The 25255-nt window shown below is 45.2% G+C and overlaps 3 protein-coding genes across 4 annotated transcripts; 1 reads left to right on the forward strand and 2 right to left on the reverse strand.

Moving 5' to 3' along the window:
* The first annotated feature begins 358 nt into the window (after positions 1 to 358).
* Positions 359 to 8012, forward strand: LOC124702293 (DNA (cytosine-5)-methyltransferase CMT2-like). 2 transcript variants are annotated; one of them, XM_047234418.1, is made up of 20 exons: positions 359 to 488; positions 579 to 672; positions 994 to 1101; positions 1250 to 1369; positions 1466 to 1559; positions 1861 to 2054; positions 2138 to 2203; positions 2310 to 2543; positions 3019 to 3077; positions 3146 to 3212; positions 4291 to 4620; positions 4735 to 4803; positions 5098 to 5184; positions 5263 to 5350; positions 6187 to 6317; positions 6394 to 6498; positions 6587 to 6630; positions 6723 to 6792; positions 6874 to 6977; positions 7325 to 8012. In XM_047234418.1, exons 1-20 carry the CDS (start codon positions 415 to 417, stop codon positions 7494 to 7496), a joined length of 2310 nt encoding a protein of 769 aa, XP_047090374.1. In that variant the 5' UTR covers positions 359 to 414; the 3' UTR covers positions 7497 to 8012. The 2 variants fall into 2 exon arrangements, with proteins under 2 accessions (XP_047090374.1, XP_047090375.1); XM_047234419.1 differs by lacking the exons at positions 359 to 488; positions 579 to 672; positions 994 to 1101; positions 1250 to 1369 and having other exon boundaries at positions 1477 to 1559; positions 1861 to 1892; positions 1978 to 2054.
* A 1591-nt stretch (positions 8013 to 9603) lies between these two features.
* On the reverse strand, positions 9604 to 12176 carry LOC124695485 (ankyrin repeat-containing protein At5g02620-like). Its single transcript, XM_047228325.1, has 3 exons — positions 12105 to 12176; positions 11050 to 11386; positions 9604 to 10965 (listed from the first exon to the last, which is right to left on the reverse strand). Exons 1-3 carry the CDS (start codon positions 12174 to 12176, stop codon positions 9677 to 9679), a joined length of 1698 nt encoding a protein of 565 aa, XP_047084281.1. The 3' UTR covers positions 9604 to 9676.
* A 3661-nt stretch (positions 12177 to 15837) lies between these two features.
* Positions 15838 to 18780, reverse strand: LOC124702295 (ankyrin repeat-containing protein ITN1-like). The gene is made up of 4 exons (XM_047234420.1): positions 18755 to 18780; positions 17906 to 18652; positions 17050 to 17459; positions 15838 to 16961 (listed from the first exon to the last, which is right to left on the reverse strand). The coding sequence occupies exons 1-4, from the start codon at positions 18774 to 18776 to the stop codon at positions 16131 to 16133; spliced, it is 2010 nt and encodes a 669-aa protein (XP_047090376.1). The 5' UTR covers positions 18777 to 18780; the 3' UTR covers positions 15838 to 16130.
* Between the last annotated feature and the right edge of the window lie 6475 nt (positions 18781 to 25255).

Raw genomic sequence — 25255 nt, forward strand, 5'->3', positions numbered from 1 at the left:
AACGAGTAACAACCTTTGTGTTTTCTCAAAAAAATAAAGTTCAATCCAATGAAGGATTTACTTGTGTAGGAAACACAGAACTAAGGAGAAATTTTATGAAAAAACAGGAAGAAACTAACCATTTCTCTGTGTGGACAATAGCGAAATCTTGTAATAAGGGTTTCCCAGACATGTTGGCTACGTAGTTTATACTCCCTCCGATCCGTAGTAATTGTCTCTAATATAGATGTATCTAGACACATTTTAGTTCTAGATACATCCATACTAGCGACAAGTAATATGAATCGGAGGGAGTAGCTTCTTACATAAATTCTGTAGTTCTTGTATTTTTATATGAAATTTGTTAATTCTTGTACTACTACATACTACAAGTTTATAGTCTACCTTATGTTGTATTTGTAACAATTGAGTTTTATGCAAGTAACGTTTTTGTGTTTGTCGTTTCTCTGTTTGAAGGATATGAGGAGCGATATCCAACTGCTTGCAAAGTGAGCACACAATGTGTTATCTTTTTTGCTTTCTGATTAACTTACTCCTGTTACTAGGCTAACACCAATACATCCTACCTTACATTACAGTGCTGCCGATGCTGTCTTGGAAGTTAAATGTCACTATTTGCAAGCCAGCATATCTGGATCTACTTTTTGCATTGGAGATTGTGCATTTGTGAAAGTGAGTTTCCTATATGTATCTTTATGGCTTGTGCCTCTTCATTTTCATGGATTTTTAACTCATTAAATGTTTCAAACAAGTATCTGAAAATATTACTCAGTGATCAGTCTTATATATCCTTTTCCCATTTTTTGAGTGTTGTATCTAAGTGATCAAGTTCATGCACATTTTATTTGCAGAATCTTTATCTACGTTTATCTAGAACTGATGCTTGACTGTGAAGTATAGCTAACATGACTTTGCTATTTCGTTATAGTATTGAACATTTACCATGGTATCAGACACTTGTTGTACAACCCTAACAGGGTTGATTTTTTGCAGGGTCCAGAAGGAAAACCAAATTACATAAGCAGAATACTCGAGTTTTTTGAAACAGTTACCGGTGAACGTTACTGCAGAGTGCAATGGTTTTTCAGAGCTGAAGACACGGTAAGTTATGTTGCCTTGCTGTTTGACGGAGAGCTACACATGTCTTGAAGAACCATTTTCATGTTATAACTATGAAACTTTATAGTGAGATTAGGTTTATGTCATAGGATCTCTAACCATGCTTTCGACTTCTTATTCGATCTCTCAGATCATGGAAAACCAAGCACAGTCTCATGACCCAAGGAGGCTCTTTTACTCAGATCTGAAGGATGACAATTCACTAGACTGTATTGTCTCCAAAATTTCAATTGTGCAAGTTTCTCCTTGTGTATGGCTTCATCTTGCATCTTAGATATTTTCGTGTAATGACTGGTATGCTGAATTTTTTTCCAGTGAGAAGTATGAATTTTTGTTTATGTTACAGGTTGATAAAGAGTCAAAGTCGATATCTCCATCCCAATATTACTATGACATGAAGTACTCTCCGGACTACAGTACTTTCTCTACCTTGGAAATGGGTCTGTGTTCTCAAACAACAGTGATACATACATGGCTATACTCTGAATGAAAGAGACGGGAAATGCTTTATAATGCCAACCAATCATGGCTTATATTTGAAAGCTGCTCTCAACATTTTGCATTTGTTCCAAGTAGTTTTCAGATTTATCATTATTATTATCATTTTCATTCTGGTCATAGTTTCTGAAATTTCAAAATATATGGTTTTGTAATTTTTTTGTGTAGTTTTTGCTGTATCTTCTGTTTTTATTATTGTTATGAGCTTATCTCAGCATTATGACTTTGTTTTACGAAATGCAGGAGATATGCATGCCAAATTGCAGTCAAGTCACGTAAGTAGTATCAATATGAAAAAGGTTGACTTCAGTAAGAAGCAAAAGTCTCCTGTACCAAATAAGAAGGATCTCTCTTTGCTAGATCTCTACTGCGGTTGTGGTGGAATGTCAACTGGACTTTGTCTTGGGGCTAATGTTGGTGGTGTGAATCTTGTGACGGTACTTCTGTTACACGACATATTATATGTGCTATAACTTAGTAAGAGTGCATGCTTTGTGAATGTTTTGCTCATTGATTACAGAGATGGGCTGTTGATAATGATGAAGTTGCATGTGAAAGCTTCAGATTGAATCATCCAGAAACTCGGGTACTATGACTTTAATCAGTTCATGGCCCATGCTATATTTTCTTTCAATAGAGTTTTAATGCTATTTTTCTGGCCCATGTCTAAACACTGACATTCTGCTAAATAGGTCCGGAATGAAACTACCGACGATTTCCTTGAATTGCTGAAAGAATGGCAAAAATTATGCAAACAATATGTGAGGCAAAGTGAAGTAAAGGACCAGGCTGATGCTTTACCAGAATCCAGCAATGGAATTCCAGACGAGTCTTCAGTCCCTCCCGAAGAGCTTGAAGTATGGAAGCTAGTTGATATTTGCTATGGTGATCTCAATAATGTCAGAAAACGGTGCTTATATTTTAAGGTTTGTAATGATTAGTTTCCTCCTTACATTTATGGTAATCACCTGTCAGATTTATCAGCACAAGCAGAAATTCCAAATCCCTAAATTCCTTTTTGATCGAATTAACAGTAATTACTCCTGCACTATTTTGTTGTGTTTTCGATGGGATAAACAGGCCTCATTAGGTTCAGTCCAAACTAGGCTAGAAGATAACACTATAGGTCACTTTAGTCCCTATAAATAACCCTCCACTATGGTGGGGGCCCTGAATAGTCATACTTCTTGAAGAGGCCACCAAATACTTTAATTTTTGTACCCATGACAGAACATATTGATTTCCTTGTGTGCATTCAGATTATCAAATAAGTTCACTCTCTTGCCTTAACCTAGCATGCTCTTTCATTTGTGCGTAGATCACATACTTTTCTTCTTTTTGTTCATATATCGCTTTTATTCTGAACTAAACGTGCTATTTTACTACGCAATATGTATCCAGGTCCGTTGGAAGGGTTATGGCCCTAATGATGACACATGGGAGCCAATTGAAGGATTAGGGTATGCAAAAATTATTCTTACCACGATCCATTTCACGTAATATGAACTGTTCGACTTTATTAATGCAGGAACTGCACTGATGCAATTAGGGATTTCGTTATTGAGGGTCATAAGCAGAAGATACTACCACTTCCTGTGAGTGCTATTCTTCAGAGTCGGCTTTGGTGAATCTGAGTTTACTGAGTATATGATACTACTAGACTAACCCCCCACCCAAAAAAAGGAAACCGAATATTGATACAAATTCAAGTCCAGTTCAATCAGTGACCTCCAGAATAGAGATCCAAGGCCACATTGCAAGACCTAAACTATGCAATTTTGACATGATGCAGAATTGTCCTTTGTGGCTATGCATCTCTTTGTGCTGCGATGTTATGTTTTAAATAAATGATAAATGACATCAATTCTTCATTCCATGTGGGATCCATCATAATGTGTATCACATCAAAGCTATACCAGGCGCGTGGCACATCTCTCTGAGTTTGTAATAATGGTTATAGATACTGGCTGCAATCTGTAGATTTGTTAGTAGTTGATAAATGAGCATATAAATAATTGGGAGCATGATTATGAAATCCAAAACTTCCAATTTTTTAACCTTTACAGTAAATTCTGTGAAAGGAGTAACTCAGAGGGCGAAGAGTGAACCGTTCTGGATGTCTTGGGTAATGTGACATATATGTTGCATCATTGTCTGTAACAACTGCCCTAGAACTAGTCGAGGTGAAAACTGCTAGACGGCTTTGATACTTCAAGGTTACAATCTAGAAAGCTTTTGTCCTCCCCATTCAATCTAGAACATTTTTGGATTGAAAAGCAGCCTCGTTCCGTACTTTAGGGTTAGAAAGGAAAATTTTAAGATAAATATGACATATTATTGCTTTTAAACTGCACTTATATAATAATTGACATATGTTGCCTGCTCTTCTCTATTAGTTTGAACTTTTAGGGGAACTGGCAGGTGAATGCATGTTGAAATATATTGCCCGTCCTTCTCCATCAGTTCGAACTTTTGGTTGAACCGGTGCATGCAATTCAATAATCACATTACAACACTACAATTCTTGTGGTATTCAAGCCCATGTATTGAATCAATTCACTCCATGGAAAATTCTGTCGTTCATATCAATACTGGTAGTTAGATATTACACATGCCTGCTATGGCCTCATTGGTTAATGTTTATTTTCATATTTTGCTTATGTGTATTTTCAGGGTGATGTTGATGTTGTATGCGGGGGTCCACCATGCCAAGGCATTAGTGGCTACAACCGCAATAGAGAATTCGATGCACCATTTAAGTGTGAGAAGAACATGCAGATTATTGTCTTTATGGATGTCATGCAATTTTTGAGGCCCAAATATGTCTACATGGAAAACGTCCTTGATATATTGAAGTTTGCTGACGCGACACTTGCAAAATATGCTTTAAGTCGCCTAATTTCTATGCATTACCAAGCCAAACTGGGGATCATGGCTGCTGGATGTTATGGTCTTCCACAATTTCGGATGCGTGTATTTTTGTTGGGCTGTCATCCTGAGGAGGCAAGTACAGTCTTTTCTTGGGGAACTATGACAGAGAGAGCCTTACTAGCAAATTCATCTTCTGATATTGGAAAGTTACTTTGGTGTTACCTTATTACCAATTTTACTATGTAGAAATTGCCCCCATTTCCTCTGCCTACACATGAAGCGATTGTGAAGAATGGTTGCCCTTTGGCTTTTGAGGTAAATGTTAACTGGCTGAATTTGGTTTGTGATAAAAATATAGCGTGTTCCCACCTTACCCATACATTTATATGGAAGGGTGTCAGTTCGTTCTTTGTATCTCACATCATTATCCTGTTATAAGTCAGAACATGCTTTCTCTTGCATTTGTACTGTCTCGTATATTTACACTCATTCTGTGGGTTGTAATCTGCTTGTTTTGCATATCCATCATCTGGGAATTTCCACATGTTGATGCAGAGTATTCTTTGACCTCTAGTGCAATTGTGACACTTTTTTTTTTAAATCTTGTAGCGTAATTTGGTTGGGTGGTCTGACAGCACGAAAGGGCAACTAGCGAAGCCAATTGTCCTTGAGGACATTCTTTCAGATCTTCCAAAAGTAATTGACAATCTTAGAGATCTTAAACCTCTAATTTTAATAACCTTTTTTTTCATAAGCTGTTGTACACCTTTGTAGGTGGGAAACGAAGAAAGTCGTGATGAAATGGCATATGTAAAGGGCCCTCAAACAGAGTACCAAAGATACATTCGAACATTTAAATCTGGTGGGTACCTAAACTTTAATGTCTTGTATGCTTTGTAGTTTTATCATTCCCGACACCATGTGGGGCCAGCACTATGTGCGCGCAGTGTTAGGCCAGAAAACGGATGGAAGACAGCATGAGGCTTAGCCTAATGTTTTCTTTTAACGCGAGTTGTTGACATTGGAAGATTTACGGTTGTTTAGGCAAGTCTGATGCGACTTGAGGGTCAAGTCGAGTCGTCCAGATAATGTACATATCCACCATGCCACGGTACGCAGTCATCCCTGCACAACTACACTCTCAGAAGCTTACTTCGTGATCAGTTGGGGAGGGTAGGGCCCAGGGTTGTATTGCATAAAACGAAATATATTCAGTACTAATGGTGGGGAATACTCAGGGATAATAAATACTCCCTCCGTCCCACGAAAGTTGTTTGAAATTTGTCTAGATTTGGATGTATCCAGACACTAAATAGCATATAGATACATCCAAATTTTGACAAACCTCAGACAAGTTCCATGGGACGGAGGGAGTAAAATTCAGTTGAAAAAATATTGATAGCAGAAGGGGTGGTGCTAAAGGGTATTGTTTTTATTTTACCAGCAGTCTAGGGTTTGGGTGTGTCCCTTGGAGTTCTTGTACTATATATTTTCCCTTTGGACTGTTGAGTACAAACAATATCCATTTGTCTTACTCCAGTATTGACACGTGGGATGTAATAAGCTAATATTAGAAGAAAACTTGTTTTGCTTCCTCACATAATTTCTGTAATTTTTATTTAGCACTGACCAAGTCTGTTGATGGTACTTCATCATAATTGTGCATGAAACTCTCGCATAAATCTCTTATGTGTGCAGAAGTGCAGGGTCCTAAATCTCATGTTGCAAAAGCTAAGTCAAAAAAAGCTAAGCCAAAATTGTATGATCATCGGCCGTTGGCACTTGGTAATGACAACTACTTAAGGGTGTTGCAAATTCCCAAGAAAAAGGTTTGGCAAGACACTTATATGCTCAGATTTCATCTTAGACAAGACATTCCTCTCAATCTCACCAGTCCTATTCCAGGGAGCTAATTTTAGAGACCTTCCGGGAGTTGTAGTTGGTCCGGACAATGTAGCTAAATTAGACCCAACAAAGGATAGAGTGCTTTTACCATCTGGTCGTCCTCTGGTAAGATGCTTAAGATGCACCATACTTCCCTATATGTGCAATTTAAAACAAAAACCACCAGGTTGTGATTCTTATTTTCTTTTTTCAGGTGCTTGATTGTATACTAACGTATGAGGATGGTAAATCCTTAAGGTTGGTTTCAATTGGTTTTAAAAGTACACTGTTGTTTCATAGATACGTCTTCCTGTTTCTGATTGAACTGTTTCTTGTATGATGCGTTTTAGACCTTTCGGCCGATTATGGTGGGATGAGGTAGTTGGAACTGTGCTGACGTGTCCAAATGCTCGTATGCAGGTTACTTACGATTCTTTCTTCATTATTTACTTAGCCCATGATTTTAAATATCACCTAAGAAACTAAGAGAGTATGTTTCAGGCCTTGATACATCCTGCACAGGACAGACTGCTCACTATTCGTGAAAGTGCTCGATTGCAAGGTTTTCCTGATAGCTACAGATTCCGTGGAACAGTCAAAGACAGGTAATTGTTCTCATTTTTTTTCATGTAGGCTTTGAACATGCTGTAGAACTTTATGTACATATATTAAGAAAAGAATTCAATAGGCCTTAGAAGGCCAACAAGAGCAGCACATCTGCAAGAAGCAAACAGGTCCGCACCAACAGAAAACACAAGCACACCACGACCTAAGCCTAACCATTGCTATCTCTTTAGTGCTTAGCACTGTGACGACCCAGGACCTATACTCCCACCTAAACGTTTGAGTACTTCAATTTCTCATTATGTATAGAAAAGCACATAATGTTTAGGTATTGTCAATTTTTCCAACCTGTAGCACAAATGTTAACATGTGACACACCTGGCTGCAGGTATCGCCAAATTGGAAATGCCGTGGCCGTACCTGTTGGCCGTGCACTTGGGTATTCTTTGGCCATGGCCTATCTGAACAAGATTGAAAATGATCCCCTCATGGCGCTACCACCCAAGTTTGCGTTCTCCCATAATATAGAAGATACTACATATTCCAGAGTGGACGGTTGACTTGTTTACCCACATCTGTCTGTTCATTCTCTGCTAGAAAAGCTGGGTCGTGCGATTCATGGTCGTGAATATCGTTAGGGTTGTGAATATCCAATAGGTCATGCCCATTTTAAAATAATTCTTGATTCGTTCCATTGACATGTTGTATCTTGTAACATTTTCACTAGTTTTTTAAAAGTTGATGAAGACAGGTATAAGTGGCTCAGTAAGGTTTCTCCAGAGAGAACCTTGTGTTGTACTGTAAAAGAGTTCCATGTATTCCTTAGAAACTCACATAGGGAGGTAGGTGTAGGTGGCTCCAGTAAGGTCTCTGGCTAAGTTTGGGGCCGAGAGAGACTTTGTTGTTGTACTATGAAAGAATGTATGTATAGACATGTTCGGTAGTCAGTGGAATAAAATGCATGTACATCATCTGATGTGTCGGTGTTTGTATTTGAGATTTTTTAGCAGGGAGTGAACATACCAAAAATAATTATGTAAGTAGTTCAATAAATGTACTGCAAGTTGTATTCTGGATGTAGTAGCTTCTTTGAATCAACCAACTAAGTGGCAACCTCTATATGGTCATTCCTTTTTCAGTTTAACTCTTTGCCACTACAGCACTCATCCGGCTATCCGCGTTGTAAGCACGAAATTTGACGAGAATTCTAGCATGATTTGACATGTCTTTTTCCAGACCAAGAAACGAACATATGACACAAAGGAAAGGTTCACAGTTTGGACATTAGGCATGTTTCATAACTCCTTTGTTTCTAAAAAACTTTCTTAACTTTGTCTAGATACGAAGATATATAGACATGTTTTAGCTATTGATTTATCTGTATCTAGAAAAGTTACGAAGCTTTTTAAAAAAACCAGAGGAAGTACAAATATTGGGAGGAATATAAATTTATGAACAACTTGTGTACTATTTAATCTATTTGTTGGGTACCCAATGTGTATGGGTATCTGTTGGGTATGGGTGTGGGTAAATTTTCATACCCATGGATATGGGTATGGTATTTTTCTATCCTGACCACACCCTACCCATTGCCATCCTTAATAAGTACAGTGAATCAGTGACGGTGCTTAAATTTTCATTGTGTTTGTTTTATTCTTGATGAAACATGAAGCTTCAGTACACAATAGAGTAGGTCTTCATCTAATGCATCTCAATCTGGAAGGACATGTCCCGTTTTTAGTATTTACATGTACATACTCTCTTCGCGTTCATAAAAAAATGTTAAAGATTTATCTAAATTTAAATATATGATAGTATGATTTTTAAATAAGAACCGGGAGACAACCCATCTTCTTAGGATGAATTCAAAACATCCACTTCCACGTTATCATTGACTAGTATATGTGTTTAATCTCAAGGATTGATCACTCCAATCTTGCCATTTCAACTATCAATTAGTGTTTCTTATATTATATAAATTTAAAACTATGAACAAGCGCGAGGATGCAAATGCTTAGTATGTTGGTATTCCATGAATTACCATGATACCAAGAGCTCATAACAGATCACAAATAAACGTATTCAAGTATCAAATTTCACACCAACATAGACGCAGTTGTCATCTACGTGCAGTGATTTTTTCTTCCAGGTTTTTTTTTTGAAATTTATAAGTACTCGTACAATTTTCCCGCGCCTAAAAAAATTGAATTTTCCTAATACTTTTTTCTTGCTATCCCTCCCTCCTCTCTCGCCATTGACTATCGATTCAGGTTCATCGGTTTTCCCAGTGTCCACCAATATTTCATTTAGCAGATTTGCTAGAAGTCAGTCGCTTGATTTTTGTTATGTCTCAATCGGTTCCTTAGCTATTGTATTCGTCTTGTGATTTGTGCTGAGTGGATTGCAACTGCGGTTTTCCTAGTTGCTAGTGAGTTAAAAAAATATCCACAATATTGAATTTGTTTCAAGATTCATGATGATCTATGAGTTGCACATAAGTTGAAACCAAGTTATATCTGAGATTCGATGATATCAGTGTCCGAGATTTACTTAAATCTAAATCGCATGAGATGATGAGATGTAGACGTGCCCTTCCCTTACGCTTTCAGAACACACTGGCGAACCATTGTGACACGTATTTACTCGGAGCTACCGATCGAAGAGATGTGATTAGCATTCGTGAGTGTATTCAAGCGTGCCTGCCTACTCGATCGTCAGGGTAATTTAATTTGAATGCTGTTCAGATTGCGTACATCTTCTTGAACTCCTCGTCCACCCAGTCGTGCTCCGACAGTCCAGAGCCCGAGTGGGAGCGCGAGCGGCTCATCGACGATCGCTTGATGCTGCGCAGGCGCTTGGCCTCAATCCGGTGCGCGATGACCCAGTAGAGCATGGTGCCGATGGTGGTGACCAGTATGGTGGCGCCCATGACGGTGACCGCCACGGCGAGCCATCGCTCCGTCCTCCCCACCACCACGAACGAGAGCGCCAGGAAGGCGACGCTGATGAGCACGCACGCCACCCACATGAGCTTGTTGATCACCGCCATCATCTGCTTCTTGGCCTTGCGCTCGATCACCACCACCGACGTCTGCACCACCACCACCGCCAGCGAGATGAAGAGCGCCACCGAGTCGAACACGAAGAAGATGATGAAGGGCGTCTCGTGGGCGATGTTGGCCTCCCCCAGCTCCTGCCCGGGCCCCAGGCTGTCCGCGTCCACGTACTCCCCGGGCACCGTGAAGATGGCCGCGAACGCCACCGTCGCGATCAGCACCGCCACCACGGTGGTGGAGTTGATGGCGTTGTTCAGCCCTTCCTCGTGGAGCTTGTTGATGCGCTTCTGGATGCCCTGCATCCGCACCCGCGTCTGCCGCGTCTGCTCCAGCTGCGAGTGCACCTCGTGCTTGATGTCGCTCACCTGCTGCTTCAGCTCGCGCCCCGGGTTGCCGGCCCCGCCCGTGGGGCTCAGCGCGCGGGCCGAAACCACGCCGTGCTCCGCCAGCACGCCGGCCACCTCCCCGTTGCCCATCTTCTCCGCCGTGTCCAGCGGCGTCTCGCCGGACCGGTTGATCGCCTTCAGGTTCGTGTCGGGCAGCTCCAGCAGCCGCTTGATGATCTGGTGCCGCGCCTTGCGGGACGCGATGTGCAGCGCGGTGTTGCCCTTGGTGTCCGGGAGGTTGAGCAGCGTGGCGTCGGCGGCGAGGAGCGCGTCGAAGAGGTCCAGGCTGGTGCCCTTGGCGGCCATGTGCAGCGCCGTCTGCCCCTTCTTGTCCACCCGCAGCGCGATGCTGGGCTCCGCCTCCAGCAGCGCGCGCACCACCTCCACGTGCCCGTTCCTCGCCGCCGAGTGCACCGCCGTCTTGCCGTTGCTCCGCGCGATCAGCGCCAGGCTGCCGTCCACCTCCAGCAGCAGGCGCACCACCTCCATGTGCCCCTGCGTCGCCGCCGTGTTCAGCGCCGTCGTGTTGGACGCGTCCACCGTCATCGAAAGCTCCGGCAGGGCCTGCAGCAGCTCCTTCACCACCTCTGCAACCCATCAGTTGGTCAGTGCCTGTCGCACTCGCATTGACACGACACGATCCACAGAAAATCACAAGCGATCAGCAGTACCTACATCCCCTTGCTTGGCGGCAATGTGGAGGGCGTCGTAGCCGCTGCGGGCCTTGATGCCGGCGGTGGCCACGTCGTGGTACTTGACCATCTCGCTCACCAGCTCCACGTACCCGTACTCTGCCGCCACGAACAGCGGCGTCTCCCCGGCCTGGTTCTGCTTCGACAGCAGCGCGCGCAGCTCCTCGGGCTCCGCGCCCGACAGCGTCTCCCGCACGGCGGCGAGCTGCCCGGCGCGCGCAGCCCCATGCAGCGCCGTGTCGTCCCGCTTGCCGGTCAGCTGCTTCGTCATCTTCTTGCGCCGCGTCGCCGCCCGCGGCGAGTCCATTGCCTCTAACTTAAAGTTAACCAGAGGCGCGTCAAGACGAGGTAGCAGCAGCTAGCAGCAAGCCCTGCAGCAACAAGAGGACTGAATGAACACGAGACTCCATCATCAGGCCATAACACGATTAGCGGCCATTCTTCGTCCATTCCCACCATTCTTTTCTGCCCACTTGCATGAATTTCACCTACCAGATTACCCTATCGATTCTAGCCCCATTACTTGATTTACTTCTGGAGCTAAATAAAATCTACCAAAGAAAAAGGTAGAGAAGGCCAAAAGAGAAAGTTCGATGGGGAAGAAAAGCGAGTATGAACCAAACAATTGTAAAATGTGACCAGCTACATAGTGCCATGCCAGTGCAGATGCCCCTCCCCACTTCATCGATTTAATCCGTCTTTTTACACGGTTAAAGGCGCCTTCATTTGCAATGCACCAATGGAATTACACATCTATAAAATCTAAAAGAAAAGAGAGATCGCAATGGCAATCGCGAAAGGCTATATGTAATGCGACCTCTGACGATGATCCGTCTTTCCATTCCCCACTAATCCCTACAAGAGGCCATCGGCGGCGACGCCACATAGGAAAAAGGAACGCAAAGGGAATCGATCAATCGTCTCAAAAGAAAGGTCCAGGAATCAGCCACATGGTTGCAATCCAGAATCGCATTACAATATAGCAGAATCCCTAACGCCATGACCCCATGAATAAGAATTTTTTGGGTGCCCACATGCTTGGCATTGGCAAGAAGAACAAAGAAAACATACAGGCGTGATGAGCTCTGCGCCTCCATGTGAGCCATGGGGCCGCCGGTCGATCCGCACGTACGTACAGCAGAGTATGTCGTAGGAGGAGGCAGGAACAGGATCGATTATGATAATTTCGAATTGGATCAATCGATGAGCAGCCAGCCACAGATCGAGTGGAATCTTAGCTCATTTGTTTTTTCAGAAACGTTTTCGCTCGGTTTCATTTGTTTTCATGTGTCTATATTAAGAGAGCGACTGACTGGACTAATCGTGAGCGGTGACGCGGATACGTAACTGTCGCGGTACGTATTCATATCTTTGTTCTCGATATCGTTTATAAGCAGTTGGTGATGATGCACGCATGGTTAGGTGACTATCGATTCCAGTTTCTGCTCAGCGTGATTGGCCTCTATTAATCTCCCTTGCATTTTATTTGCTGGTTCTTGGTTTGGTGGTGACCAATTGGAGCAATGGGAACTTTGAAAAAGAATCGGAGCAAAGTTGGTCGCTGACCGTTGACGCAGCAAGCTAGTACATTGCAGCCCTCATCCAGTGACTAGTGCGCCACACAATCTCGATTAGGACATGTCAACGTATTTTGGGGCAGACAATTTTTTCGGGTAAATACAAGCATTGTATGGAGAAAATATTGTTTTTCACAATAGTTTTAGTGCAGAAACACGAATACAATACGTTACACGTTTACACCGCATTCGAATGTTCAGAAGTTCATACCACATTCGAATGTTCATAAGTTCACAAGTTCACAACACATTTAAATGCTCATATGTGTTAATATTAGATATAAAAATGGTAGAAATTACAAGAAAACTTCCAAAAGATTAATGAAACTCTGACGATCGACAATAAAAACTGGAATGTCCAAATGAAACCACGGAGAGACTCTACAAGATTAAAAAAAGATGAATTAGTAAATCATACAACCTCCATTCAAAAAATAAGTGAATCAACTTTATCTACATACGAATGATGTGTTAATTAGCCCTAGGTCTACGAGGTTAATGTTTCCTCCTCTTCATGGCTTGAAATTGTTGAGCAATAACACCAACACCGAGTTATCTAAATAGCTAACATATCATCAAGTAATTGAACCATTCATTTTTGAGCTTGTTACACAATTTGTACTTAATGATCTATATTACCGAAAATGCATTCTCAACCGATGCAGTTGACACTAGTAACATTAAGGACAAACTGGTAAGCTTAGACCAATAGATAGACCAAATGCTTCCCTGTTTCAACCATCTTTGTTGACAAACTTTCAAGATTTATGGAAGTAGAAAAAGGAAGAATGGTTCTCACGGTGAATGTATCAAGTTGGCCTCTTATGCTTGGACAATCACCATTAGAGAAATCCACATGATAAATTCTAAGATAAGCAAACAAGCTTGTCCACATCAAACGATGAGAAAGAGTTCTTCCGACTAAAGCACGAAAAGTTGTTTAATACCTCTATAGATGCCTCACAAAAGTGATGGTCCATCTCAACACATATCTTGCCAGCGACAACATGGAATATCTCAACTTTTTAGAAATGAATGTTAGTGTAGATCATCCCATCAAGCCTCAAACGACACCTATATGGTATTTGTTCATCCATATGTGGAACTGGAATACCCTTCGCCATGCAAAATTTTTGGACCTCATCAAAAAGTCATCCCAACCACATTCTCTTATAGAGGCCAACTAATCTTTCACATCACTAATTAATTCTGTTCCATGCACAATACTTAGATCTTTCTTTTGCAAAACATGTGAAAGCTCATCTCCTGTGGCAGACAACTTTATCATAAGCGTTAAAATAAAAATAAATTTTAATTCCCATTTTATCTATCAAACCGGTGCTTGGGTCAATCCATGGCTCTCATCACTGACCTCACGAATTCCCAACCACATTTGGTGCAAACAAAGCAAAGCTATATAATGTGAACCCCATCTAGTATCCTCGCGCCTAGTGAGACTTGCTTCTTGATTCAAGCCTCTTTAACCCCTATCAAGCTTAAACCTTGATATTTTGTTATTTTGGACTTGCTATTTAGTTTTTGGAGTGTGGTTTGTGTGCGGCTATGTGCATCCTAATTATGCAGAGGCCAAGTGTAATACTTAAACCTTTTAAGTAATAAAACACCCATTATCGAAATAAATCACCCCTATCAAGTATATCCATAATATGTTGATGATGTTCTTCCTTAAGCACATCTCTTGTTTTGCAGGATGCACTTGATGTGTTCACAATCGTGATGATGTACTAAAAAAATCATGAATGGATGGATAAGAACTAGTAACGGAGACAACTACCAAATGCAAACAATGGTCAAAGCAATGAACATACATAAGAGTTTTCATCTAAGAACTTTTTTCATATAAAGCAAGACATTTAATTCACCTCTCATATCGGAAGCCCCATCTGTGCTGGAAAAAAATTATAGTGTTGTTGGTTGATACTATTATAATCAGTCTACAGAACTCTTTTGTGCAGCTCAGAAATGAATGTATTTATTCACGGCACTTTGTATATTCATAGTGTATTTGCAAATGTTATATATGTTTTAAACGCAGTTGTAAATCTAATTTCATATAGATAGAGATCACCGGAGCTTTGAGAGCCAAAGGAATTGATGTCGTTTTACAGTTAGTTTCACCATCCACACCGTACCACGGTACCAGAGATAAATAAACAGGCCATGCAACTTGCAAACGATGTTAACGTACCAACCTTTGATTTAGATCCGTAGAGTCCTAGCGAGCACAAGGGTTTTAGACTCTACGGGACACAGCCTTTACACTTCACTACATCAGAGCTTTACGAGATTCGTATATGCGTAAAGCCTCAAAGTGAACTCTTTTCCTGCTGGTGGCGCACCGCCGCCTCCATGCATCTTCTCAACTTAAGCGCGAAGTAATGGGCAACAAAAAACCACAAGAACTGTAAAGTTGTTCTCTTTTGGCCTCAGCTTCACTCGTGGAAGCTTTTGTTGCCTTTGGTCCCTGCAGGGCTTTCTTCTTCTGAACCTTTCTGAAACCTAGACCATGGCAGCTAACTCTGCTACTCATGATTAAGCCCCAATCTGTCGACTCGGATTTGATGGGGCAATCAGGTGTCCTTTTAACTTGCCTAGATGATCAATCGATTTTATCGAATGCCCCCCAAGGGACTAGATGGTCGATCAACTTATGCACAGAGTCACCGAGTATTTTTCGATAAGAGGAAATATACTACAGTACTAATATCAAGCAGATCATATCAGTTATACGCAACCCACACTGAATCACAAGTCAACCAAGTCCACTCTTATCTGATCTGGAGCACGCAGGAGAACCACCTAATCCTCTGGTGACGTTTCTCCTTTGTTACCCGGCGACCAAGTTGAGGTCAAGCTTTTCTTTGATCGCCAGTCTCTATCGCGGCGACATGTTAGGGTGTTATCACCACTCCAGGTTTGTCCTGTCCGGAGGAAGAGAACATGGAAAATCTTGCACTTCTCGCGTGCCGTGGAATAGGAATAGTAAAGGAGCCCCATGTCTTCACACTACAGGATTAGCAGATGCTTCTAGAACCTTCTCGGTTGTTCCAGACGGCATTGCAGGCAGAGCAAGATATACAAGGAACAACCGAGTGCTAAATACACATATTATTCTGCTACCACTGTACTATTAACAAAAGGAAAAGACAATGAAAAGTAGAGAGAAATCTGATGAAAGCCAGCCATGCATAGGGAGCACAGCACAGGCTGCATTCGTATTCTGAAGACCATTCTATCTCAAGTACTAGTATACACTATACAACAAGACCCGTGGCTCCTGGCTCCTGCTAATCCAGGAACGAGAGAATAACAGTTCACAACAGCTTATTCAAATGTATACAATAAACCCATAGCACCTCCAGGGTCAAGCTGTCTATAGCGAGTGGCATCCCTTTTTTACATCCGTGTCGTGTCGTGTCACTGCCAAAAATACTCTGAATCCATCCACCGGAAACAACATCTTCAGATGGCGTATATCCGGTCTATCTCGGAGTCCGACTCCGAGTTGTGCTGCCACGAGTTTGAGCCGCTCCGCCTCGTCGATTTCACCTTCTTCCTGATATACCGCGTGCGCTTGGACTTCACCACATAGTATGTCATCGTGCCAAGCACACCGGCCATGATCACCCCGCCGATGACCGTCACCAGGATCGCCGCCCACTTGAAGCGCCGACCCACCACTATGTAAGATGAGGATATAAATGCCACGGTGGTGCAGACGGACGCCAGCCACATGAGCTTGTTGATCACCTCCACCACTCGCCTCTCTGCTTTGGTCTCACCCCTAACAAGTGTTATCTGAACCACCACTACTGCCAATGATGTGAACAAAGCGATGGCATTGAAGATGAAGAAGACCTTGAAGGATACCGCATGCACAACTATCGCTACGCCCTCCTCGTTGTTGCCGCCTGGCACGGTGAATATTGCAGCAAATGCAACTGTAGCGAAGAGGACAGCCACGACTGTGACGGAGTTGGTCGCATTGTTGATGCCTTCCCTGTGGAGTTTCCTCAGCTCCTTTGCTATGCCATATACATTTTTGTTGGTCTTCCTGGCTTGCTCAAGTTGAGTGTGTACATCCTTCTTGATCTCAGTCACTGTTTTCCTGAGCTCATCACGGGGCTGATTCAGATCATTTGCTCTCACTGCACCAGCACGGGATAAACAATCCTTGATCTCTGCAGACTCCTCTGATAGCGGAAGGGCCTCTGCAATGTCGAACGCAGTCTTGCGATCCCTAGTCAGCGCATTCACGTTCATGTCCGGAAGAAGCAGAAGCTCATTCACAATCTACAATAGACACAAGTGTGTAAGAACAAGAACAAAAATTACTACGCTTGCGCACTAGATTTAACATGGAAGAGAAAAGAAGAGTTACCTCTGATCTTTTCTTCCTGGTGGCGACATGCAAAGCTAAGTTGCCATTTCTGTCAGGTAGCATGACTATGGCCGGATCAGCGTTGACAAGTGCTTTAACAACCCCGGCGCTTGTTCCTTTAACTGCCATGTGCAAAGCAGTCTGTCCTTTCTTATCAGTCCTCCGAGCAAGCTGACGATCGCATTCTAGCAAAGCCTTAACTATTTCAACATGACCCTGACGGGCAGCGAAATGCAGCGCGTTCTTGCCGTTCGCCTTTGATAGTTCAACCAGCCCAGAAACTCGCTCGAGCAGAAGGTTCACTACTTCGAGGTGGCCTCTGATCGCCGCTGTTATCAGAGGAGTAACGTTTGATTGGCCAAAGGTTTTCCCAAGGGATGGATCATGGTCCAAGAGTACCTTCACAATATCTATGAGCAATGTCAGTCAGATGCCCAGCTTAATCTGTGGCACAAATGTATAGAGTAAAGATGAAAAAAAAAACGTGAATGATGAACTAATGCTTGCTCATTAGCTAGTGTAGGTACTGACAGGCCGCATAAGAGCATGCCGATTTTAAAACTAACTACTGACATAGGATTCATGGAGATTGATCAAAGAGTAGATAAAAAAAAAGTAAACACATACTATTTGGAATCTGGGTGTAAAGGATAACAACAACAAAAACAACCTTGGTGATGTTTTAAGTAAGAACCAAAGTAGCATATAGTAGTTATTCGTCATGCAAATTCAACTACTCGTATGAGATTCAGTCTACAACACCATGTAGCTCACCATGAAGTAGTAGTAAATATGTGCTCCACTAGAATGGGAAGTGGTGGTTTTATGCAGTGTCTGAAGAAGTGTGCATGCTCACCTCGGTGTCCTTCCTTTGCGGCGACGTGCAGCGCATCGAACCCCGATTTGTTCTTCCTGGCAAGGCTATCCTTGTCTGAGTGGTTGAGCAGCTCGAGTACGATGTCGATGAATCCCTTCTCGGCGGCGATGAGCAGCGCGGTCTCGTCGACCTGGTTGGCCTCGTTGACGACGGCGGCGCGGATCTCGGCGACCTCGCAGTCGAAGTCCTCGCCGGTGCCGGTCATCTGCGCGTCGATCTCGGCGATGATCTGGCGCACGGCGTCGAGGTCCCCGCGCTGCGCGGCGAGGTGGAGCTCGGTGTCGTTGTGGCGGCCGGTGACCTGCTTGACGTACTTCTTGCGGTCCATGCGCTTCCCGGAGTTGGAGAGCACGAGCACGGGCGGCGCGGCCCGGGGCGACGGGGACGGGGAGTGGTCGAGGCGGTTGCTGGAGCGCGACATGACGAGCGCCGGGCCCTTGGAGGGCGTCGGGGAGGAGGCGGGCGACGGCGAGGGGTGGTGGTCGAGGCGGTTGCTGGAGTGGGACATGACCAGCACCGGGCGCGAGGGGGACGCCGGGGAGGACGACTGGTCCAGCCGCTTCCCGGAGCTGGACATGACTAGGCCGGGCCGCCGGGAGAGGCGCGAGGACTGCGACTGGTCCAGGCGCTTCCCGGAGAGGCAGGACTCGAGCGCCCGCCTCCCCAGCGGCGACACCCCGCCCTCCGACCCCGGCGACGCCAGCCCAATCTCCAAATCCCCCTCACCTGCAGCAAACGCAACACAGGTGAATGGATGAATCGTCAGCCAGCACGATCACCAAAAAAACACGCCCGATCAAACAAATCAATCACTCCAGCGACACATACCTCTGTCGGAATCGACGGCCATGGCGGCGGCGGCGGCGGCGTCGTCGGCGGGCGGGGGTCAGGCCGGCATGGGGCAGCGACGAACGGGAGGTGGGGAGAGTCAGAGACGAATCGAATCGCGAGCGAGGGAGGAGACGGGTGTCGAGGCGGGCTCGCGTCGCGGTCTCGCTTCTGGTTGGTTTGGTTGTGTGATGGAATGAAATCGATGAAGCGCCCGCCTGCGATTGCTTTCAGTTTTGCCCAGTCTGGGTTTGGTTTTGTTTATCTGGCTCCGGTTTGGTTTGGTGCGCTCCGCATTCGCATATGGCCGCCTTTTGTCGCTTTCCGTCATGAATTATTATCTCCTTCTGTTTTGCTCAAGGGCCTGTCGCCCCCCAATAACTGAAAACTATGCACTAGATAGATACTCTGTCAGAGGCCCTACATCCTCTGTTTTTTTGTGAAGAGAAAAAAGCCTTTATAATGTTTTCAAATCACATCTATTATTTTCAAGATCAAATCACATCCCATATATACTCCTAAAATCCAATCATGTGCTTGATTTTGAAGAGAAAATGCTTTATATCCTTGTGAATGTTTTCAAATCACATCTACTTAAAATCACATATATTATGAAATTCAATCGACACGGCTAGTCTACCACTACGCCGCTCTTCTTTAAATTGTTCCGTCGATCAAATCGGTGTGGTTTTATGTTCATGTTGATGCGCGCAATCTCCTGATTTCATATTGTCATCTCTTGCCAAACAACTATGCTCCTCATAAACCGTTGACGCTAATCGGGCGATTCACACCTCTTTGTGCGACATGCTTTGATCACTGCCTTAAACCGACCGATAAGATTCAATTGGAACACCCTAAGTCCGCACGAGATGTGTTGTTGCCGATGCTATGTCCGCGGAACATCATTGTTGCTTAAGGATTTCCTCGAGCAAACATTTGGTCCATGATCCTTTGTTTCTTCTCTCATCAAAGATGATGACATGGTGCCACCTAGTCAAGCTGATTCAGAAAGGCAATCTTTATTATGTCAATTGTCAAGGTTTCCCAAGAGCACGAGTGAAAGGATTGAAATGTTGAGTTATTTGTACATTGTTTTGGAAGTTTATACTACCTCCGTTCGAATTTAATGGGGAGTGACATGCACATGCATATATTGGACAATGCTTAGGGATCCTTTGATGAAAAGGAATTTCATAGAGTTTTGGATGGTTTGATTCTTATGATCTTTTTCCTACGCGGGTCATTTCATTTAAAAAATTGTGATCTTTTGGGAAATGTTCTAGGGATTAACTCCTTTGCACTCTATTTTCGATCCATTTTTCATTGATTCAAACACTCTGTTAAAATTCTTGTAGGGTTCCTTTGATTCAAAGAATTCTTTTAGGATTTGGATCCACCGAGTTTTTCTTTCTGTGATTGATGGTTCAATTAGCATGACTAAAATCCTCCGAATGTTTTTCAAGGGAATCATTTACACTCTATTTTGGAGGGAAATTTTCATACACCAAAACCTCTTAGTAGAGGTATTTTGTTTTCTCTAAGCTATCAAACACTTCTTCCTCCAATTTTCTCTAGTTTTCCAATAATATATATATATATATATATATATATATATATATGATTCAAGAGGCCCTTACAAATCTTTTAGGGAAAAATAAGGAACACGAACATGTACATGCCTATTTTTTTGTATTTTTTTTTGACATTCACACCATCATTTTTGCTTGTAGGGGCATATGCTTTTGGGAGCCGAATTGTATTTCCGAAATTGCTCATCTAAGAAAAAAATTGTTCTTAGAGTCAACATAAATAGAATCTCGATATATATCTATGTTTCTTCTCAGCATCCTCGTTGAAATAACATGTTCTTAGAATGAATGAAAGTGTAGTTACATACTTTTATCTTTTAAAGAACTATTTTCACTTGTTACCTCTAAAATCATGTACTCCCTCTTCTGCAAAATACTAGGATTTAGCTTTACTCAAAATAAAAATTTGCAAGTTTGAGTAAGCATAAGAGAAAATATCACCAGCTGCAGTTTTGGATGCATAATACAGGCGAAATTGCTAGCCGCGAATTAATTAGTGCTCAGTCAAGTCCAAAAATTCTCATCACGATTTTGCGTCATATAAGTTACAAGTAGAGTTGCAACTCAGACATTTTAGCTGTAAATGGGTTCTAACTGAAGAAATTGCGTTGTAACTGGTTGAATATCTAGCTGCAACTGTATTTTTCTAGTCGTAAGTGGGTTATGACTTTAAAATGGTCCATGTTGCACGACAATTTTCACACAGAAAAAGTAGTATTAAAATTTTTTGGAGACAACATTCGGTTGGCTGAGATTTATCTACACCCACAAACGAAGTGCTAAGAGCATCTCCACCGACGCCCTCGATAGCGGTCCCGATAGCTTTTTTGGGGGCCATGGAGCGAAAATGGGCTCGCACCGGTGCGCCCCAAACGGTGTCGGCCAATTTTGGAGCCCAATAGAATCGCCGGCAACCCCGTGCCTGCCCCTTCGTCAAGGGCGCGAATCGGGCGCGCCGGCGCCTCGCGAGGCTGAAAATTTTGGGCGTGGGGCCCACCTGTCAGCCACACATCCCAAAAGTCGACGCCAGCGGCGAATGGCGGGGCCGACGTGTCAGCGGCTCATTCAGTTTTAACCTAACCGTCACCTACCTCGCGGCGGGAGTTATTGGGACGCAGCGGCGGTGCAGTTTTCGCAGACGCGTAGCAAACCGTCCCGTCGCGCGCGCCTTGCTCTTCATGCCGCCATTAATGAGCGCCACCACTCCCCCGCATCCCTCCGGCCTATAAAAAGGGTCGCCTCTCATCGTCCCTCTCACATACAAACCCTGTCGTCTCTCTCCCCAACCCTAGCCGCCACCATCTGAAAAGACGACACCATGTCTGGTCGAGGCCGAGATCACGGCCGTGGTCGTTGCCGTGGCCGCGGCAGAGGTGCACGCAAACCACGTTCCCAATTATGTATTAGTTTGTGGAATAAAATGTTTCTTATTCAATTTTTCTATACATTTATTTATGATTTTAATTCAAAACATCTATCGGGGCCGCCGTGTTGGAGACGCCGGTGTGGGAATAACTCCCCCAAATAGAGGATGCAGTGTCGGCGTCCTCACGTCCCCCAAACGGAGGTGCCGATGCCCCTGCGACGCCTATTTGGGGGCTGTCGGTGGAGATGCTCTAATGTGTAGTTCATGATGTTTCTAATAATATGATTTGATATTATAGATGTTAATTGTGTATATATATATACTTGACTAAAGTTAATTTTTTTAGATTAACCGAAAGTAGAGCACAAGGTAATATAGTAAAGAGGGAGTATAATCTGTAAAAAGTAACACTACGTGCAAAATGTGGTCCAAGAAAGTGTAGTGCAGTGGCAGGACGGTACTCCGCGGGAAGCAATCCTCGTTTTGGTGAAAGAAAGAAGACTGGGCCCCCGCCTTCACTCCGCAGACACGCATTTGGCATGGCGATAGGAGAAATGGGCCAACGCGCGTACATGTGCTCCATCTTTGTCTTCCTTTTTATAAGCTGCACGCGCCCCTCTCTGTTGTACACACCTCTTACCGGAGAGTGCGTGCGTACGTGGATAGGTGCCCTGCAGCTACGCGTCCTCCCAAGTTAATAAGGCTAACACTGCGGCTCATCAACGCCTATGTGCAAGGGGCTTCTTCAGGTTCAGGGATAGGCTTCGTCGGCGATACTTTCCTGATCCGGTGCCGGCTTCGGCTTTGGCATCGACGAAGGACATCTTTGCTTGGCGAGCATGGTTCACGCGGAGGACTCTAGGATTCGATTTACTTTTCTTTGCTAGTGAGAGCATCTCTAACAGACGCTGTAAAATCTGGCGCTGTAAACGTGCGATTCGGCGCGCTGTATACTGTTAGCGTGCGTGTTAGCGAATTTGCCCGTGGCAGAGGCGCTATTTTGCAGCGCGCGTTGCTGTGCGAAAAACGCACCTCCGCGCAGAGCGCTATTTTGCAGCGCGCGCGGTATAAAGTGCTAATCCGACCGTTTTTTGAAAATTTAAATCGAACAAACTATGAAAATTTGATCGAACATACGAATATATTATAAAAGTTCGACGATACAATGCGACACATATTAAACTTCTACTCGGAGGAGTCCCAGTTGAAGTCCGAGCTGCTCGGAGTCGTCTCCGACACCGGCGTTGTCGTCCACTCGAAGGAGGAGGAGGAGGAGGAGACGACGGCCGTCGACGGCCCTGCGCCGTTCTTCTTCTCCTCCGCCTTCCTCGCCGCCTTCGCGGCCCTCGCCGCCCTCCTCTTCGCGATCTCGGCGCGGCGCTTCTCGCGGGAAGCTTTTTTGCCGCCTCGGCGCCGCCTTCTCCTCCTCCTTCTTCTCTTTCTCCGCGTAGAAGGCCGCCGTGGCGGCGACGTCCTCCGGAAGCGGCGCGCCCATTCGACGCGGAACGCCTCGTCGCGCTCGGCGATGACCGAGCGCCGCTCCAGCTCCCGCTGTCGGCGGCTGCTCCTCCCGCGTGATCATCGGCGGCGGCGGCGCGAGCATCTCCGCCTGCTCGCGCGTGAACACGTCGTGGAAGTTCATCGCGCGGCGGCTGCGGCCCAGCCGCCACGCGACGGCGTCGTAGGCGCGCGCCGCCTCGTGCGCTGTGTCGAAGGTGCCGAGGCGGATCCGCTCGTCGCCGGAGCGGATCTCCGCGTCGAATCGGCTGCTCGGCCGTGCGCGGACGCCGCGGTAGCCGGAGGACGAGCGGCGGCGCGGCGGCATCTTCGCGTCGACGAGGAACGGCCGGAGGTGGAGCGGCGCGGAAGGGAGAGCGGCGGGGAGAGAGAGGGCGCGGGAGGAAGACGCGTGGGTGGAGTGCCAGTTGCCGCTTTCGCGTGTGTCGTCTATATAGCGCGCGCGGCAACACGCGCGCCAGATTTCCCGCGCGGGATAGCGCGAAAGCGCGCGGGCGGTAAAAAATTTAGCGCGCGCGCCGTTTTCCCGCGTCCGCTGGAGCAGCGCGGCAGCGTCCGCGCGCGCCAAAACGGCGGTTTTGAAAGGACACGGATGTCTCCTAGAGGGGGGGGGGGTGAATAGGCGATTTAAAACTTTTACGAGATGGGCTTAACAAATGCGGAATAAAACTAGCGTTTACTTTGTCAAGCCCAAAGCCTATATACTATTGTTCACCTATGTGCACCAACAACTTATTCTAAGCAATGGTTCACTTATGTGCAACAACAACTTATGCTAAGCAATACAAGCAAGTATGTGATATCAAGATATATATAACTTCAAGCACGATGGCTATCACAAGGTAAAGTGCATAAGTAAAGAGCTCGGGTATAGAGATAACCGAGGCACGCGGGAGACGATGATTTATCCCGGAGTTCACACTCTTGCGAGTGCTAATCTCCGGTGGAGAGGTGCGGTTGCTTAGTGCTCCCGAACGCCACAAGAGGCTCACCTTGAGGTGTGGTTGCTCGATGCACACCAACGCCACAAAGGCCTCACCCCAAGATGCGGTACTCACACCACACACCGAACGCCACGAAGGCGCCTCACCTAAATCTCCGGTGACCCTCGCCACAAAGGCCTAGGTCACGGTTCCACTAAGGGATTTCCTTCGAGGCGGAAACCGGGCCTTACACAAAGGTTGGGGCACACATCCACAACTTAATTGGAGGCTCCCAACAAATCACCACAAAGGTCTAGAATCCGTCTAGGGTTCCAAGAACCCAAGTGATAAGGGGTGGCCCGATCTTCTCAGTAAGCAATGGTGGTGATGATGATCACGGGGCGATGGCAGCGGAGAAACACGACGATGTAGTGGATGATAACTTGTATGACGCAACGAGATCTCTCGATTGGTCCCCGTCGCCAATGCAACGAGCTCTCAACCACCGCAAGATATTCGCAACTCCACACACTTGCGCACGTAGCCGCCGACCACGAGCGGTAAGTTGCAACCGTCTAATTCCCAATGGAACAATGAGATCACACAAGACTTAAACGAGAATCTACACAATATCCAAGCAATATGGTGTAGGGAATTCAATAGTTTTGCGAGCAAACAACTAAGAACTAGGGTTTATCTTAAACGTGGTCTAAAGCAACTAGGGGGCGTCCTGGGCACTTATATAGGTGTCCGGGACGAGTTACAGTCGAAAAGATACAAAAATAACCGACCCGGAATAGATCCGGTCGAGACAGACTCGGACTGGTCCGGTCCCGGGATCCGGTCGACCGGAGCTGTGGACCGGCGGTCCGGTCCGTGGTCCGGTCAACCGGGCTGTGGACCGGGCGGTCCGGTTGGTGGTCCGGTCAACCGGTCGGAAACCGGAAAAGCTGCGAGGTTTCCGGTTCTCGTCCGGTACGATACGCTCCCTCCGGTTGGTGGCCGGTTTACGACCGGTCGGCCGGGCCGAGGACCGGGCTGGCCGGTCACGGGGCCGGTCCGACCGGGTTCTGGACCGGCCTCGGACTTCTTCTTCTCCTCT

Source organism: Lolium rigidum, chromosome 3 (assembly GCF_022539505.1).
Source record: "Lolium rigidum isolate FL_2022 chromosome 3, APGP_CSIRO_Lrig_0.1, whole genome shotgun sequence".
NCBI lineage: Eukaryota > Viridiplantae > Streptophyta > Magnoliopsida > Poales > Poaceae > Lolium > Lolium rigidum.